This window comes from Mus musculus, chromosome 18 (genome assembly GCF_000001635.26).
Source record: "Mus musculus strain C57BL/6J chromosome 18, GRCm38.p6 C57BL/6J".
NCBI classification, from domain to species: Eukaryota; Metazoa; Chordata; class Mammalia; order Rodentia; family Muridae; genus Mus; species Mus musculus.
Genome location: NC_000084.6, coordinates 61,571,206 through 61,590,673, shown reverse-complemented (window position 1 = coordinate 61,590,673; position 19,468 = coordinate 61,571,206). Strand labels below are relative to the sequence as shown.

The 19,468-nt window shown below is 38.6% G+C and overlaps 1 protein-coding gene across 11 annotated transcripts in view; it reads right to left on the bottom strand.

Annotated features, from left to right (window-relative positions):
- Positions 1–353: 353 nt before the first annotated feature.
- Positions 354–19,468, bottom strand: part of Csnk1a1 (casein kinase 1, alpha 1) — a 36,085-nt gene continuing 16,970 nt past the window's right edge. Inside the window, exons 5-12 of one of the 11 annotated variants that reach the window (XR_386022.4) lie at positions 18,717–18,800; positions 15,125–15,264; positions 14,089–14,167; positions 13,422–13,496; positions 11,901–12,007; positions 10,187–10,335; positions 6,270–6,469; positions 359–5,509 (exon numbers count right to left, since the gene is read on the bottom strand). Coding sequence is in view for 9 of the 11 variants with exons in the window: in XM_011247048.3 (XP_011245350.1) it covers positions 6,435–6,469; positions 10,187–10,335; positions 11,901–12,007; positions 13,422–13,496; positions 14,089–14,167; positions 15,125–15,264; positions 18,717–18,800 (669 nt within the window). In the remaining 2 variants the exon portion in view is untranslated. Of the gene's footprint in view, positions 6,470–8,052; positions 8,639–10,186; positions 10,336–11,900; positions 12,008–13,421; positions 13,497–14,088; positions 14,168–15,124; positions 15,265–18,716; positions 18,801–19,468 lie in introns of those variants that run through there. The other 10 variants (NM_001357498.1, NM_001357499.1, XR_386023.4 and 7 more) reach the window with 10 other exon arrangements.

Sequence of the window (19,468 nt, the reverse complement as noted above, 5' to 3'; positions counted from 1 at the left end):
CTAGTGATATGTCTCAATGACTGGGACCCAAATGCTGTAACAGCAACTAAGTGGTACTTTAAAGCAACACAGGCTGAGAATGTAGTGTAGTGGTTCTTGGATCACCCCACCGACCCCCCAGAATGGGCCACCACATCTGGTTTGAGTTTCTGATCTTTGCTACATCATACAGATTATCCTCACATCTTGGACATAGCCTTATTCATCACTATATAAGCCAATTTGGCCTAGAAAGACTCAGCGCAATACAGACAAGACCAGTCGGGAGGCCCACTTTTAGTACACCTACACGGATGTTGTAAAATTAAAGATGTTTTGATGGCCGTTTTTGCAATCTTCATGGCTCATTCTAGTTGAGTTACAATAAACTATTCTTTATTATTCCCAGCAATCTCCAGGGAGAACAGCCTACTGGCTTAGACTACACCGTCTGTCTCTGCAGTTCATGATTTATCACAATTCAGCTCGTGTTACAGTACACTCTGAAATATTTACAGTATGATAGACTTAAAGCAGAGAGGAAATCACAGCAAAGATAAGCCTTGTATGTCCACTTGTGGGTCATAAGAGCATATTCACAACCACATGGGAGAGACAACCAGCCTCTCCCTTCATATATATTCTTTTTTTATTTTCTTATTTTACCTTCCCAAAACAGAGACATTCAACAGTAGTTAGAATGGCCATCTCCCAACAGTTAAAAAGCTGCATCACCCAATGGTGAACAAAGAAAAGAATGGCAACCTAAAGTTCAGCTGAGCCAGCCACTGTGGATGGAGCCTTTAGTGGTGAGGTCTTCCAATCTCAGAGTGATGTCTTCAACATACACCATCATTTTAGTGGAAAAACACAATTGATTTGGTGAAATGAGATTCATTTCCAGACAGGATTAGTAACTGCATTCACTGAATTTCACGCTCTTCTTTGTGAACTGTGAAGAAAATGAATGGTAGCTAGAAGATCAACGGATTCCAGCTCCAGCTGTAGATGGGACGACAAAATACCAGGACAGAACATTTCTAGATTCTGAGTCACAAAGCTAACAGCAGTTTCAAACCTGCAACTTAATGACATACCAACAACACCACAACCTTTTCAAATGGCAAAAATACAAAAAAGTGTTACAAAAATATTTCAGAAAAAGTGCATAGTCTAAGTGCATAGTAAATAAAAGCACTGAAAAAATATCCTGCTAGATAGAGAGAGGGAGTTCAACTTGGAAAGCTATTGCCAAAGCTGAACAGTTTTATTTTACACAAACTATACTCAAAATAGCTTTATGAGACTGATTTCCCGCTAAAAGTATCAAAGGGTTTATTAGTCAAGAAACTGACAAGCATGAAGCTGCCACCCCACCATCAGATCCACCTCAGAAGATTATTTCAGCTTTACGGTAATAACACATCTCTTGGTGACAGAATGTGGCAATCATGGAGTTAATTATTGCTGTTTCAAAAAAAAGGGGGGGGGGGAGAAGAAAAGGAAAACTACTACAAATCAATTCTGATACAATCTTACCAAACATGGGTCAATTTACAATTCAAGATTATACACAACACCTAGTTACACAATAGGCTCCTGGCAGCATTTTCAGACAAATTTTCTTTTTAATTTATCTTGACATGCTGTAAATGAATAAATTACACCATTTAAAGAATTACTGTAAGTTTTTCCTTCTCTTGGATCAGAGAAACAACTGAAGAGCAACCAAGAAAGACTGGGGGAAGCGTGCACAGGTACTTAGAGAGGTGGGGCTTGAGGATCAACAATCACTAACTTCACACTGTATGACAACCTTACAGCCATTTCACAGGGATTTTGAAGAAACATATTTTGTAATATAGTTAAACCCTTTAACACTTTCACTGTCATCAGTTCATCTGCTAGTCAGTGGCGGCAGAAGTCAATGCCAAAGCTCCCACAGCTGTAGCACGGGGTAGTGTGCCTGTGAGCTACAAACAGAAAGCCAAAGAATACCTTTCTCTTCAGATCAAGAACAGCCCCCCCCCCCCAAAAACCCAAAACCAAACCTTTTGCAGCAAAGGAATATCATATAACAAATGGCTTGAAGTAGTCTATCAAAAAATTAGGGAAAGCTGGACATGGTGGCTCATTTTTTTCAGTCCCAGCTCTTTAGAGAGGCAGAGTCAGGAGGATCTGAGAGTTCTAGGCCAGCCTGATCTATAAAGTTCCAGGCCAGCTAGAGCTACAAAATGAGACTCTGTCTCAAAATATAAAACAAAACAAAAAACTGGGGATGGTATATATATGTGTGCATATATATGTATATATATGTACACACACACACACACACACTTCATAGTGAGTCAGCCAAGGCATTTTGTTGTTTAAAAAAATTTCACTTCCTTACAGAAACAGTTTTTAGTTTTTAATGAACTTGTAAACAAAAAGCTCCCATTTCAAAATAAAAACAAAATCCCAGATCGTATAGATGTTTACAGTGATTACATTTATCTAAGCAACACACATACATGTTCAGTTGTAAGACGGTAACTAAATTTCCGTGACAAATATGCTTTTTTTTAATAGCAAGAACATTATAGAGTTAATGCAGAGTCCTAAAGAGAATCTAGTAGTCGCTATGTTTTTTTTCTTAAGTCTTCACTTTAGATGCTGTTATTTCTAGCACAGGTAAGCAGGCAGAGTCTTTCAAATGCTCAAACACTGGAATCTTTGGTTGCTACCATATCAGCTGGCTTGCAAACAAGAAGCCAGCCATTTAAAGAATGTTTTAAGTTAACAACTTGCAAACCCCAGGGATGGAAAACCCTAAGAACACACAATTGTGAACATTTACAACCATCACAACTGTGGCTGAAGACTGTTCATGCCGTTCTTCTGAAATGAGATCTCAAAGCAGTATAGTTCAAAATAAAAGATTTTAACAAAAAAATAAAATAAAAATTGGCATATGCACAATTTCTCCACCAATTTGTGTGTCAACCATTTAGTTAACTTTTCCACTTGAAAAAAAATGCAATAGAAAACCGGACACCATGTTTCACTACCTCAGTTAATATTCACAAGGACAGTGGCTACAGCTCAGGATCCGCAGTGCTACCCAGAGCCAGTTTATACCGAAATGAAGTTCTTTACACCAAGTAAATGGTTGTCCACAACCACTGGCTAGTGTACATATGAACTAAAATGTCTAGGTTTGGGGAGAAACAAACGCTGCTCCAATCGTCTGCTCTGCTGCTTCTCTTCCACAATTCATGCTTAGAAACCTATTAAAAAATTGAAACAGAAAAAAGATGTTACAAGTACTCCCCAAATTAGGTACAAGTAGGACAATAATCACTTGGAAATGCTGTGTTTTTATCTGGAAAATCACCAACCTAAACTTTCACAAGGCAGTACATGCATCTCTGATTAAAGCCACTCCCCAGCCTCACTCTGAATAACCCAGGAAGCAGTCTATAATCAATCAGGGCCTCAGCACCCAACCCTAAGCTATATCAGAGTTGTTACAGTCACAAGAGGATGCCCAATTCTTCTTCTTTGATACCAAGAACACACTAAATTTAAAAAACCCAACAAGCAATGAAAAAGATATTACTGCAGCACTAGAATATGATTCTAACTAGAGTAAATGCATGAATTTCTGTGTACACCATCTAATAAGAGATTACATAATAGAAAGCTCTAATGAATTCATTAAACATGAACTTTTTATACCACTAAGAAATGATTTCTATATAAAACCCTCGTGCTAAACTTACTACTTTTCTACTTCCATTGCTGCATTAAAAAGACCAAGTCTCATGACTAACTCCCAAACTAGAAATACTCCATGTACTTTCCAAATTGTCCTGATCCACCACAGTTCTCTCTCCTCATGAGGGAACCCAGGGCTGCTACCTTTAATGGCTGGTCTTTTTTTTTTTTTTTACTTAAGACAGAATAAACAGTCTACCTCTTAGTAACACAAACATCCCATAAAGGCCATTTGGTCTATTCCCTTCCAAACCTGAGGTGACCTAACTACATTTCATACATTTCAGACCATTTCTTGACTTTTTAAAAACAAAACCAGCACGCAAACCACTAGCATGACAACCCCCACGCTTCTGTCAGTAATATACTGCTCCCCCTCCCTTTCCTCTTCAAGCACTGGATTTTTCCTTTGGGCTTCATGGGATATATAAAATTTTCCTACTACTTACTTTTTATTACAAATGTTTTCAAGAATAAAATTGTAAAGACATTATTACACATTTATAATCATCATTTAAAAAAAATAAATGTATTTTCACCTGTTACTAAAAACTTCTCATCTGGGAGGAAGACTAGCCATCCTCGTGTACTGATAAACACACTATCCTAAGCTCTGAGGGCAGAGATGTGTTTTACCCCACTTCCCAGAGTATCTCCTATGAAAGAACAGGCACATAGCCAACCCTGATTCCATAATCCTAAGATGGCATAAAGCAAACATTGAATAAAGATGAAATAGCACTGGTAAACTTAAAAAATAAAAAACCAAAAACGTTCTGTGCTCTTTTATGTGTAAGATGCTAAAATCAAGTATCTTTCCAGATGGCTCACCACCTTGTATTTATGCAGGGTCTTACACTGAACCTAGAGTTTACAATTTGGCCAGCTTGCTTTGTGGGATACTATCTCTACATTCCCAGTGCAAGGATTACACTTGGCCTACATATCCACCCATTTTTAAGGGTCTGAATGCTGGTTTTCATTGTCTGCTAGTGCTTTATCTATTGGACTAGCTCCCCAGCCACACAGTAAGGCATACTTTAAAAGGCTATCACACCTGTGATCTAATTCTGATTTCACAGGCTAAGAAGCTATTAAATCCAAGGAACCATGAACTAGTTAAACAAAAATGGCCTTCACCCCATTAGGATATGGCTCTAAGTATTAAAAAGTTATTCATAAATACTGTAAACAAAGGCGATTTCCCAGCTACTACACCTAGGGTTTCCCCCCTTATCATAATTTGCTGTAATCATGTAACTGTATTTTAGTAATTTGATTGTCACATTGAATATCTCTTCATGCAAGCAGATTTGAAGGGGAAAACCACTACAAACTATAAGCCAAAATACAAGACAACTTAGTTTTTTAATAATAGGGAAGCTCTAGGTCAGAAGTCTATCTGTGTGGACCTGCCAGTTCAGTCTGTGGTCAACATTGTTTAGGGACCGGCTGAAGGTTAGTCTAACAATATTCCTGGTAGAGTACAGCAGTCAAATCCAGATGTATTTCTTCAGCTAGACAGGCCAACGGCAGATGTTCTTCTACCCAGGCATCCTTTCTCCAAAGAGCTGTCCTTTGATAGTACTCAAGAAGGAAAAACATCTCAGCAGGCCAACATCCAATCTTCAACTACTAACAAGCACTCTCTTCCAGTGTGCTTTAGTCTTTTGTTTGATTTTAAAATCTTGTAGTCTGGGCGGCACCTCTGGTTCCAGAGCGCATCTTCACTGTAACCTCAGTTAGAAAGGAGGCACCAGCTTCTCTGTTCCTACAGGACGGGCAGAATGAAGACTATTACCAACGTTGGAGGATTAGTGTAATGACCTAGGAATTAAGCTATATTAAGTTTCTTTTCAAGTCTTTGAATAAGAAAAAGTGCTCACTCTTATATAACATACTTTATCCCCTCAAAAAGAAATCTGTAAGAAATATAGCTTTACTCATGAATCAATTTCAAACACCCATTATTTATTTATTTTTTTTAAAAAAGAGAACCAGAATCCATTTAAAATAGACACTGTTATGTCTTGAGACAGTTTCACCTGCTTCTCCATCTGTATTGATGGGACTATAAGAAAGGGCCATCACGTGGTAATAAGGTTTATGTATTTGTGGTGGATGTTTGAAATTTAGGCTCTTTCCACTGTATAGTATGAATGAAACAGTCTGAAGTTATCATCAATGCAATAATCACCATACAATGTCACTTATATTAATTTTTCCTACACCATTCTTATATGGTCTTCCAGTTATACAAAATTAAGCTAAATGAATTTTGAATTAAGCTGCCAGTATGTATAAACCCATATATCCTACCAAACCATCAAACAACAGTCCTAGCAACTCATCTACAAACAACTAAAACCATGAAAGATTAAAGTATTTTCTTAATCACAAACTGGTAATTTATGTGTAAGAGGTTCAAATCATTCTTGAATTGTACCAACAGTTTAGTAGTCTCAATTACTGTCTTGTCTCCCCAGATTTCATTTTCTAACAGGTTTTTACAGTAGTTAAGCTTAAAATACCTGTTATGAATGAATCCTTCCCAACTGGCAGATTGTTCAGCAACACTGTTACAGTCTTCTGACAGTCACCATCCACACAGAAGCTGACATGCTGAAGAGTTAACAGGCCCAGCAAGCCTGGGAGAGATCTCTTGGACTTTCATCTTCATTTCTTCTTGGGCTGTGTTACTCTCCAGCTTTACTGTCCACAATGAAAAAGGCTGACAAAAACCCCAGAATTCAGCAAGAAGATTCAGTTTCCTGGTCTTCTTTGAACTGTGTATTCAAGGTAGATCATTCTTTCCAAATATCTCAAGGTCTTCCCTTCCCTGTTTTGGGTTAAGTTGCTGAATTATCAGCTGTGTTCCTGACAGCAGTTGATGAAGCCAGAAAAGGTCAAACTACATGGAACTAGGAGGTGAAGGAAGCCCACTGTTGGGGGAACACTGATACAGGTAGGTTAAGGTGAGGGAACGACACTTCAACTCTTAGAAGGTCATCACAATCTTTTATATTTGTAATAAAGGTGTTTAATACTTATGTCTGAGACAGTGAGCAGTTAAAAGACAGTAGGTGAGTAGAATCCCATGAGGATCTGTCTTCTAAACGATCTAGCTAAATTTCTCTCTCATGCTGTCTGTAACTGAAGTGATTTTAAACTTTCTCTGTATGTATTGTGCTTCTGATATGAGATATCAATAGGGAGCCCAGGCTGCCCTCAGACTTGCTATTCTATTGTTTCAGACACTTCTGCACTAGGAAAAAAAATCCAGGAGACATTAGGAAAAAATATTGTTTCTTGGTCTTGACTGGCTCTGAGATGCAGTAACTGAAAGGTCTAGAAGTAATTAGACCGCCTATTACAAAACAAGTACATATTAACTAAATAAGCAAGATTTAAAAGTAGAAGAATCCCTGTACAGTCTCGGTGAATGGCTAGAACTTTCTCTAATTTCTATGAAAGAAACATAAAATAAATAAATAAATAAAAACAAAAGCTTAAACCAAAAAACTTGTCCAGAAAACCCAAAACCAAGCCAAAACACCCCCTCTACAAACTCAAAAGACTATAAAAAAATTATCAGTAAATGTCAACATTGAGAGGATCTTTGCAGAAGCCAGTCTCTAAGATAGAGACTTCTATTTGCTGAAGATTTATGAAACTGAATTCACTGACACGAAAGCTTAAGTGAGCATGCACCTGAGCACCCGGAGAAGGACCTTCTACATGGTTTGTCTTCAAGACAGTCTTACTACGTAGCCCTGGCTGTTCTCAAATTCAGAGATCCAAACTCCTGTCTCCTGAGAGCTGAGATTAAAGATATGTACCACAACCCTCCGCCATTTTCCATAATTTTTGAGCAGAGAGAAATAATATGGTATTACCATTATTGGAAGATACCACGACATCAAAAGCTATAGTAGCAGAAATAGCCTATAGTTCTATGTACACCCTATTACCTAAAAGTTTCAAGCCACCATTAACCTACATAATGTGAGAGGCAGAAGGTCTAAGACTAGATTTCTCATGCTTATTTCAAGCCACCCTTAGGGTAGAAGCATTTTCTTAACTTTACCCTTTGGAATCAGGTCTTCCACTGTGGACCTGGAACTCATTGACTGGGCTTACTCAGGCTATCCAACAAGGCCCATGGCTTTGCTTAGAGTACACTTCATCACAGCCTGCTGGCTGCTGTTTTGAGACAGGACCTTGCTCACAAGAGATGGACTTTCTAGGATTCAGGGCATGTGCTGCACACGATGCCCAGCCCACTCTGGCCCCTCCCTCCCTTTCTTCCTTCAGTTTTCTTTCCCCAAGACAGGTCTTCTAAGTGTAGCTTTTGCCATTGGAGCTTGCTGGCTTTTAAAATGCTGGTTCTAGGGATTAACTCAGTTCCCATTTCTTACAAGGTGGACACTTAACATCTTAGCTCGCCTTTCCAAGAATGACATATTTTAGTCGCAAGAGTATTATGCTTAAGGCAAAAACCCCCTCTCTTGGTAACCCACTGCAAACACCTACTGTTGAGAAGGAACTCTTGTCTACTGCCATTAACTCCTAAGATCAAATGATTCTCTTGCCTCTGCCTCCCAGTGTCTGAGACTATAAGCAATTATGTCACTGAACCTGGCCTTATAAATGTACCTTTAAAAGCAGTCAATACTAACGAATTATTTATTGATAAATCTCTTATTTCAGAACATGATAAGACCATGTACATGTAATAATGTGCACGACCACTGTGTCCAATGATGTTCAACTGGTTTAAGAGTTCAAGTTTTTTATGAATAAGTTACAATACAAAAGAAGGCTTAAACTTAAGTTTAATCACTTTTCTTTTTCAAGGAAACATACTAACTCAGTGGATCCAACTTCTCGTCTTTAATACCTGGATAAAGCAGGACAAAAATTCTGCTTGTTTATTAAGAAACACACAGGAAATTGGAACAATAAAATTAGGTAAAAATGAAGATACTTCTTTCTGAAGGCTGCTGAGTGCCTGAGAAACTGTTCTAGGCCAGATGCGAGTGAGCTCACGCGTAGCTTTACTTCTAAGTCCCAATTTAGGTGCAGAGGCAGAGCAGCCCAAACACACCGCTCTGCTCGTTAGCTTAGGCCTCATCATCCAAACCCCACCTACATCTCCAACTCACCCTCCCCAAATACAGACTCACAGAAAGGAAGGCCTCAAGTTTAAAGTTAGTAACTGAGCTCCTGGGGTCAGGATGACATCAGGTCAGTTTATTTTTCAATGTTCCTCAGATACTAGAAGCTTTTCTTTCTTTAAAAAGACAAGGTCTTACTTAGCCCTGGCTATCCTGGAACTCACTCTGTAGACCAGGCCAGCCTCGAGCTAAGAGACTAAACATACAACACTAAATACAACACTAAAATATAGGACAAATACTAATATTTGAAAACCATGTTCAGACTAGAGCAGTCTTTCAGAAATCAAGTAATTAGACCCTTACCTGCCCACCGCTTGCACAAAGCAGGCAGGTTTCAGTAGGGAAGCCCCAGAGAGGGAGTCAGTAACAGAAGGAAGCAGGAGTTGAACTCTAAGGCACCAGGAATAAGGAATGATGCTGTGCTCTGACAGTTCTACTCCTCAGAAGCACTACAAGTGCCAGAGAGAGACAGAGATGGACTAGCAGTGGAATGGCATTTGCCTCAATTATCTTCAACTGATAGTCTAACTGCAGGCTTCAGGCTCCACACTGAACCCTAGTGCCAGAAGTTCCTTAGCATTTAAATAAAGTGCTCCCTTTAGGAAAGATCATTCTGAAATTGGGATATCATAGTTCATTAGCAGAGAGAGAATTTGATTTTGGAAGCTATACTGAGCTTTGCAATTATCAAGTTGCTCTGCAACTAAGAAGATAGACATGCTAAAGGCAATGCCAAGACTCACCTCTGGAAATTAGATCATGTTCACTTTTCCCATTAAATGCCAAAGCATTAACATGCAAACAAAAAATTTAGAATATCTTAACACTGTTAGTCTGAAAGTAAGTCAAAATACCACGGCTAACCAGATTTTTATTAAAAAAAAAAAAAAAAATCAACAAGTGTTAGGTCTAGGATTTTGGATTGATTGGCAATACCATATTCCCAACACCAAATGTTTATTTTGGAAAAGGGTTAATGAATGAGTAAAAAAGATGCAGTTGTTAAAATGACCCAAAATCCCAAGAGAAATGATATAATATACACACATATATGTATATACAAATACATATACATATATATGAACAAGGACATTTGGGTTTAAAGTTAGTAGTCAAATTTTCCAAGGACGTCTTTTTTTTTTTTTTAAATATGAAGCCAAATTTTATGTTTTAAAACCACCTCCTTGATCTAACACTGTTAGAACTGAATGAATTATCCAATTTGCATTTAATTTCCCTGTAACGTCACTTGGTTCTTGGCTACTAACCTTTCATGTTACTCTTGGTTTTGTCAGTTTGCTTGCCTGTGGGGGTTTGGGCCTGCTGACCCTGCCCACTGGAAGAGGCTGCCTGCTGGGCTGCTTTCTGCTTTAACATCGTCCAATCAAATGTGTAGTCATATTGGTGGTTCAGGGTCCTGAAAAAGAAATGTTGTGTTAACCTTTGAATAATACTGTCCAGCTAAATATCCAACACACTTTCCAAGACAGCTGAGGGCACTTCTTCTCCCTATTATACAGACAGCCCCAGCTGGTCTGGAACTGTGCAAAGATCAGACTCCCCTCAAGCTCAGAGACCTGCTTGCTTGTTTCTTGACTGCTGAGATTAAAGGCAAGCACTCCCGTGCCCAGCAACCCAGGGCATTTCTTTACATTGAGAGGTTTTTTTTTTTAAGCTCGGTAACTTTTAATATTTTTCCTTCCTGCTCAGTAAATAACTACTTCTACTATGTCACAACTAAGGGGGAAAACTTAGATGTATTAGATTAAAAAAATATAACTTTTCAAATAGAAGTCGCCTTTAAAATTCTCTCCAAAGTAGCTCAGAATTACTAACACCTCCACACTTAAGGTGAATCTCTAGGAGTTTGAGGTTGGATAGCCCATAGTGAGACCAAAAAAGGGTCAGCACCGTGGTACACACTTTTATTCCCAGCACTTGGAAGGCAGAGGCAAGTAGACCTGGGAGTTTGAGGCTACCTAGTCTACAAACCAAGTTCCAAGTCAGCCAGGACTGTTACACAGAGAAACCCCATCTCAAAAGCTGAACCCACCCCGAAACACCATCTCTCCAAAAGGGGCATGTTGGAATGAAAAAACCAGTAAGTAAGCAGAGACAGCAAGAACCAAGAACCTGCCAGGGGAGCATATACAGAACTGGCAGCTGGCAAGACAAACAGGATCGGGGAACATCACGTCTAAGACTAATGACCTACTTGTTGGTTCCTTGAAAGAATCCGATCTAAAGAATCTAAATCTAGTCTTAATTAGCTCTCTGGTGCAGCGGATGACCCTGAACACTCAATGCTCCCTCCCACCTTTCTCTCTTAAGTGCTGGAGTTTCAGGTGTACCTCTGTCAGATTCTACATTTTAATACCCCACCCTCAACCACCTCAAGACAAGCTTCCTCTGTGTGGCCCTGGCTGTCTTGGAAGTCAGAGATCCGCTTGCCTCTGCCTCCCGAGCAGTGAATGCTACCACGTTCAGCTTTTAATGCTTTTTATTTGGTACCGAATGGGGTTCTGTACCATTGAAACTTTAAAAAAATTTTTTTTTTTTAAATCACTTACTTTAAAATATTTACTTTGAAATTAACATTATTTCCTCCTTTCCTCTCTCCAACCACACCCACACAATCCTTTTCTTAAAAAAATAAAACAAAAAACCAAACACCAACCGTGATCTTGTTTTTGATCAACTGTTGTTATCTGCCAGCCCTACCCAGGAGTATGTGTGGCATTACTTGTTAGACTTTCACTGCTATCTTCTCTGGCACTCAAGATTCCCTAGTTTAAGCAGTCATGTTGGTGAGACTATGGGTGTAGCTTTTGATATCCCTAGGATATATGATCTTCCCGTCTACTCCACTTGGTTTTACACACACACAGTCCACACTCTGGGTTATCTGCGCGAGCAGTCTGCCCTCTTTACTGGTGAGCCTTTTTTTTAGCCTCTGCAGCCACTTATATCTTAACAACTGACCTGAAAAGGATGCGGAATAGCTGCCTCAGATACATGTAATCCGGAGCTTCCTCAAAGCGCAGCCCACGACAGTAATTTAAGTACATGGCAAATTCTGCAGGAAACCCCTATCAATTCAACATTTAAAACAGAGTGAAAAGCAAAACAATCAAGTTAGAGAAAAAAAAAATCAAGTTTCAAAGTATAAGCAAAAAGAAATGTAAAAATAAGTTGTTTCCATACTTTGTAGGAGGCTATGTCTCGTTTTTCTCACCAATTTAAGCTAAACTTCACCATCTACTCACTCTAGAATATTCTGGTTAGTCTCTTTTGTTTTGGTTAACTTGGAAACAGCTAGAGTCATTTGGGAAGGAGCCTGGGGGACATTTTCTTGGTTGATAACTGATGTGCGAGCATCCTTCTCCCAAGGGCTGATGCCGCCCTAGGGGAGCAAGCACGAAAGAAAGCGTCCTCCTCCACTAGCTCTGCTTCGGTTCTTACTCCAGGTTCCTGTCTTAAATTCCTGCTGATTTCCCTCGGTGATAAGAGCTGAAGCAAACCCCTTCTTCCTTGAGTTGCTTTTGGAATAGTGTTTCATCACAGCAATAGAAACTCCAAGACAATTGCAAATGAATTGCAAACAAAATCACCTTTCCCAAGAGCACTGTGCTCCCAAACAATTCAAGACTTGAGGGCAATATAAAGACTTCTGTCATACTGGAAAAATAACTAGGGTGATTTCCCCTACCTAAGATCTGATGCCTTTCTGTTAGGGTCAGATTTGCTTTTTTTTTTAGCATGACTACTGTTGCTTACTTTCTGTGTGTACTGTGTCTGTGAATGGATGTGCATGTGATATGGCTCTTGCACAGGGGACAGAGAACAACTTGTGGGAATTGGTTCTTTCCTTCCACCACTTGTCCCAGATATCAAACCCAGGTAATCAGATTTGATGGCAGGTGTCTTTCAACACTGTGTCACCTTGCTGCCCTTTCTACAAATTAGTTTTATTTTTAAAAGATTTATACATACGTACGTATGTACGTTTGTATGTATGAGTGGGTGTATATATGCACTATGCTTGCCTCATGTATACTTGGTGCCCAGAAAGGCCAAAGACAGAAAAAAGTGTGTGAAGCTTGACTGATAACAATCCAATGTACACACTGGGAAATGAACTGCATTCCCAGAAAGAGTAGCAACTATTATTTTTGTCTGTTTTTTGTTTGTTTGTTTTTGGTTTTTTTGGAGATAGGATCTCTCTCCATCATCTGGGCAGTCATACTTTAACCTGACTCTGACTATAGAATGCTGGCATCAAAGGCACAAGTGCAACAACACACCTCTTAAACCCAACTGAGCCATCTCATCAGCCCACATCATTTATTTTATTTAGTCTTACTACTTTAGCTCTGGATGCATAGAACTTGCTATGTATACAGACCAAGACTGTCTCTGCCTCTTGAGTGCTGCAATTAAAGATGTACAGCACCACATCTGGCTCACATTAACTTCCTTTACACATTCATCATGCACACTCACCTTACACAACACCTCAACAGGAGTGGACATCTTCTTTTCACTAATCTTTTCATATTTTTGTTTCTTTGTTGCAGCCTATAAGAAAAGGAAGAATGAAAAGATAAATTGATTTAATGCTTAGAAGAAGTTTAGCAACTAAACTCAGTGAACAGAGAGGTATACTCGAGATTCAGTGTGTGAGAACTAAGTAAAGAAGTGCATGGAATCAAGTTCATATTGGATAATGTGATGCATGAAAGAACTGGGCATTTTACTGTTTTCCTTTAAAGGTTCAAAATAGCTGTTAAATCCTATACTACTGACTGACTTACACACACTCAACATCAAAACCCCACCTGTGAGTGCACCTTGATAAGGCTAGTGGTCACCAATGACTACCAGCACAAGAAAATAAACAATTGCTTTTAACTAATTTCCTACTAAAATGATTAAATTTAGGTTAAAGGCTTTGGCTGTACCTCAGATTTGGAAAACACCTTCCTGTTATTTTTCTTCCTTTCCTTCTCTCCCCTTACAAAGGTCTCTTCTTCCCTCTAAGAGGGAGGGGCTCCTTATGTTGCCTAGGTTGCTTTTAGTCTACTAGGCCTATTCCAACTCCCAAATTCTGGGATCACCTGCCTCATTATTTTTTTCTTCAATTACCATCAGTAATTAGAGGCTACTATACCTTCAGTCCTTGCCACGGCAGACTGGTTCTATTAAAATACATCAAAACATATCCTAAAGATTCCATGTCATCTCGGCGACTAGAAAAGAGAACATTATTTTATAAACCAGATTATGGGAAAACATGAAAGCCAAACACTGTACACAAAAGAAATGCTCACAAACGAAGATAAAGATCTATTTGGTGTCTTACAAAATTGGGCAATTAGAGTAATAATGTTCAAAATAAGATTGTTAACTACTTAGGGATAACTACTGAAGACTGTCATAGAACTTGAAACTCTTTTTTTAAAAAAGAATGCCAACATAGCTAGACAACGCTCTAAAAGTTAACAAATGAAAAACAAGTAAGGAGAGATGTCTGAATTTTGCAATTCCAAAGGCCAGAGATGTACAGAGAAATCCTGTATTAAAAAAAAAAAAAAAAAAAAAAAAAAAAAAGCTGAATGCTGGGCAGTGGTGGCGCACGCCTTTAATCCCAAGCATTAGGGAGGCAGAGGCAGGCGGATTTCTGAGTTTGAGGCTAGCCTGGTCTACAGAGTGAGTTCCAGGACAGCCAGGGATATACAGAGAAACCCTGTCTTGAAACAAACAAACAAACAAAGTAGGCATGTTAAACCTCAAAAGAAATTGTCAAAATACTTAGGTTTTCAACTTCCTTTCCTTTTTCAATCCTTCCCTTTTTAGATAGGGTCTCATAATGTAGAACCTAGCTAAATCTATTCCTTGTCCTGTAGCCCAGAAAGAAGGACCTTGAATCATTAACAAACATCCTTCCTCAGTCTCCTAGTGCTACGACTACAGGTATATGCCATTACACTAGACATTTAACTTTCTATGACAACACTCGAGAAAAAAAATCAAAAGCCCTGATGAACTGAACTGGCTTCTGTGCACTAGCTAACAGCAAGGGTAAGACAGTAAGCAATGCCTTAGATCCTCAGCCACGAAGGACCCTTAGACACTAAGAAACGTAAACACAAGCTCAAGAAAAGCCATCAATAGTCTGCCTTGAGTTTGGATTTGATAAGACTCACCTCTGCTCAATACCAAGATGTGCATTGATGCTGGCGTATCGGGCAGTGCCAGTGAGGTTTTTATCTTCTCTGTATGGTATGTGTTGCCTTGTCCTGTTGTCTCTGTACTTTTTGGCCAAACCAAAATCAATAAGGAATAACTTTAAAAGAGAAATAAAGAAACATTAGGTTTCTAACCTTGTTCTTAAACAATCTCTTACTCATTAGTATTTTCAAATATCAAAATGTAGTCTAAATAGAACAGATTATAGATTTAACATCCCAATAAGCCTTTACTATTCTTCACCAGTAAGTAACAGCCACCCCTCCATTCAGTATACCTAGTAATTTATCCTTATGCGTGTAACTTCATCTGCCCAATTCTTATACCCACAGTAGCCTGTCTTCTCACAGTAAGAATATCTATGTTCCACAGGAGAGTTGTCAAGGATGCTCATGAAACTTGACAGCCCATTTCTAAGGCTAGAACAAGCATGCTTCAAATCTATGCGCAGCTTTCTAGGTATCTTCTCATCCACAGAGAGCACTCTTCAGTGCGTCAATAGAAAGCTAATTATTTCAATGACATAATCCTCAAAGTCTGATACTGTTAATAAAACATTTTAAAATAAAAAAGCATGCATTACATTGTTTCACAAGATATCTGAAAAATATAAAATGTTAATCCAAAAATTAAAAGCATAGCATTTAAATTAAGATGGCTTACAAATTATCTGCTTAAATAAACTAACCCAAATCACATTAGCATTTTAGAAGAAAATGTTTAGTTGTATATAATCTACATGGTATCCCAGAAATAAAGTACTAACAGCACATTTTACTAAGTAATTCAAATTTGGCTTATAAAACTGAAGTTTTGAAAGGGGAACCTACTTTTTGATGAAAAGGTAAAACTCATTTCTGTTTACCAATGTATTTGAAGTTTTAACTTCTATAAACGCCCTACTTACCATACTATGCTATAATTATTTCTACGTGTACATAGAACACATGTAAAAGTGTCTCTTTTCTAATTATATCTACACTTTATTCTTCTTTTTGTTAAAGTATTGGGCCCTTTCTGCCAGTGTGGAATCTGTGGTGCTTTAGGAAATGTGTTAACTTAACCTTCTAAAACATATAAGCAAATTATCTACTTGGGTTAATATCAGCCAGGGGTAACAGCACATGCCTTTATTCCCAGCATTTGAGTAGCAAAGACAGGCAGATCTCTTCCTTCAAAGAGAGCCTGCTCTACAAGGAGGGTTCCAGGTTAGCCAGTGCTACATAGTGAGACACCCTCCACCCCCAACTAAAGTAAAACCTGTTTCTGCCAGCTATTATGAACTATGCTTTCATTTGGTCTAGTATAATACAAGACTAATGAGAGATATATTGTAAGTCTAATATTAAGCTCTCTAAGCAATCAAGTTATTTAGGAATATGGAAAAGCACTTTAATACATACAGCTCACACTTGATCTGAGTATGAAAACCAGCATCAGTATACTAATAGTAAATAAGCACACAGTTCTGCAGACTTACACTAAAAACAGAAAACTAGCAAAGGATATTCAGCTTCATGGTATTTAAAACAAGTCTTGTTATTCCCTTCAGGTTTTCAGAGAAGGGGAAGTGAGCTAATGTGGATGTAATGTGTCTGACAGCTGGTACTCAATAAGCAGACACTGTGTAAACAACCAAAGACTGATTCAAGAAACTCAGCACTCAAAAGTTATCTCCTCTACAAAAATGAGGGAACGGTATTAAAAACAAAAAATATAAAGTAAACAAAAAACCCCAGAGCAAATACTACCTCCTCAAATGCCCAATCTTTAACAAGAAACTGCATAAAGGGAGAGAACCAAGTAAGGCAAGTCAGTATCAGTTAAGTATAAGAACTGCGCCTGCAAAGACACAGGCAATCTTCATTGGTGGGACGAGTTACTCCATAAGCTTATAGTAATTACCTGCAACTTAACTAGCTTGTATAGTATTTACAAATATTAAAGCATTTAGATTATCAAGCAGTCATGCTACAAAATGTAAGCAAAATATACAGATGGGTGGGTTAAGTAAAAAATCAGGCTATTAAGTTTTTACAAACGTTTTCCTCTTATAATGAATGCATTAAGTCATGTGCTCTTACCCCTAACCAAGATTAAGCCGCAGCAGTAAGGTGTTTGGGGGTTATTTATTGAGAAGCAGTCTTGGTTATGCAACTAACACCCTAAGCTATCTGGAACTCCCTACGCAACTAGTCCTGGCCCAGAACTTTCGGTGATTCTCTCCTCCTCCTGGATTACAGGCATGTGTCACAACTCAGTCCAATAGTGGTATTTCAAGTATAGGAAACCTTTCATCAAACAGTAGGAGGCTAGCCCTCAACAGTACTGAACACACCAAAAATCAAAAACAGGGGGGTAGTTCAGAAAATCAGTGAAAGGTAATTTAGATGACTAAACCAGTGCACAGCTCTGCACATTCCTTCACTTTTTGGTGATTTATGCCAATATAATCTTTTCAGAGAATATAGTATCAAAACTAAAGACTTGTTGGTTCCAGAAGCACCAAAATTCACATCCTTAAAGTAAACGTTCCTTTGTCTCTATAAAAACTCATATTGGAGCTGGGTGGTGGTGGTGTACACCTTTAATCCCAGCACTAAGAAGGTAGATGCAGGTAGATCTGAGTTCTCCAGGCCAGCCTGGTCTCCACACATAGAAGCTCTGTCTTGAAAACCAAAACAAACAAATAATTCATTCTGGCACACTGGCACAGGTAGGCAGGTGGGATGGCTCTCAATTTGAGGCCAGCCCATGTACATATTAAATTCTAGGACAACTGGGCTACAGAGACCTGGCCTCAAAACAAAAACAAAAAATATCACATGGGGGGGGGGGGGAAAGACTACAATTTCTAGATAAGTTAATAAAATGTAAAGTAAATTAGCTTACTGGGTTGTTTAGCCTGTCCAAATCTAAATCAGGTCATATATTCAGTTATTGTGTTACTAATGGTCAGTGACCACTTAGTTTCTTTACTCCTTAAATTGTCACTATAATGAATACAGTGTCATTTAGTCTAGAGCAGAGAACGCAGCCATTTGGTAGAAGCTATGGACTGACAGCCTGATTTCAGAATCAAGTTTGAGAAATACTGGCTGTGAAACCTGACCCATACTCACTGGAGGCTCTTAGGGAAGGAGAGGACAGCACAGCAGAGCTCACTACAGATTCACTACAGCACAGTGAGACTCAATTTGTGTGTTAAGTTCTCCGACTCCAAACACATTTTTAACCTAGTCTACCTAACTTTTATTTAAGTAAAGGTTCCAACACTAAACTTTTCCTCATATCAACGTTAGTAATCTAAAACAATGACAATATCCTATTTTCATTCAGGCTTGATCTAAGCTTTAAAAGTTTTAAGCAAAAGCCATGAAAATATCTTAGTCATGTTACATGTTTGCCAAGTATGTCTGAATAATGCCAACATAAGAGATGCTTGAGCAAGATCTATATTCCCCAGAATTAAATAAAAGTAATTAAAACAATAAGAAAGAAAAGCACATGAATTTGGGGTTGAGGTTGGAATAGGAGACAGTTTCAGACCTGGTTTAATCCTGAGAAAGATGGGTCCTGAGAAGGACTAACAGTCATGCTTCTTTTCCTCTTCCCCACTGGAGATTCTAAACACTGAACAGACAATAGAGGTGGCAGTGCATCAAACAGTATTGCGTACATTGCAACAATGGCCGGCGCAGACAGGCAACACCGAGGCATTAGAGAAAGAACAGGGTAGCCAAATGCCATCCTTCTTCCACCAAGCACTGTAGCTTCTCAGTTTTCCAAATAAAAATCACATGCTCAAGAACACTGAATTCTAGAATACTTAGTTTTTAATGCCACTATGATTGTGTCACTGCCTGAAACAGGGATATCAATGGTGACATTTGGCTCTTTAATTTTTAAATAAAAAATGGGGAATTTGGATCTGCAATCTTTAAAACCACAATCTGCCCTTCCCCCCCAAAAGAATGTATGGGGGAAAAAATCTTCAGTAAGGAAGAGGTAGAAGGCATTTAGTCACCTTAAAATTTATTTTTAAAACCATGCAGGGCCGGTTACTGGAATAGATGAGCAAATTCACTAAGATTGGAGCAGCTACTCCAATATCAAATTCAGAACAATTTCCAAGTAAGAAATTTAACTTCAAAAACCAAACTCGGAAGCTGCCCCCACCCCATCAAGCCTATCCCTTGTGTATACAAATCTACTGGTACAAGCTGACTGAAGGAGCCAGTCTTACACAATGGGCACTTCCAAACTACAGTAGTACAGAAAACACCAAAAACAACCCCCAA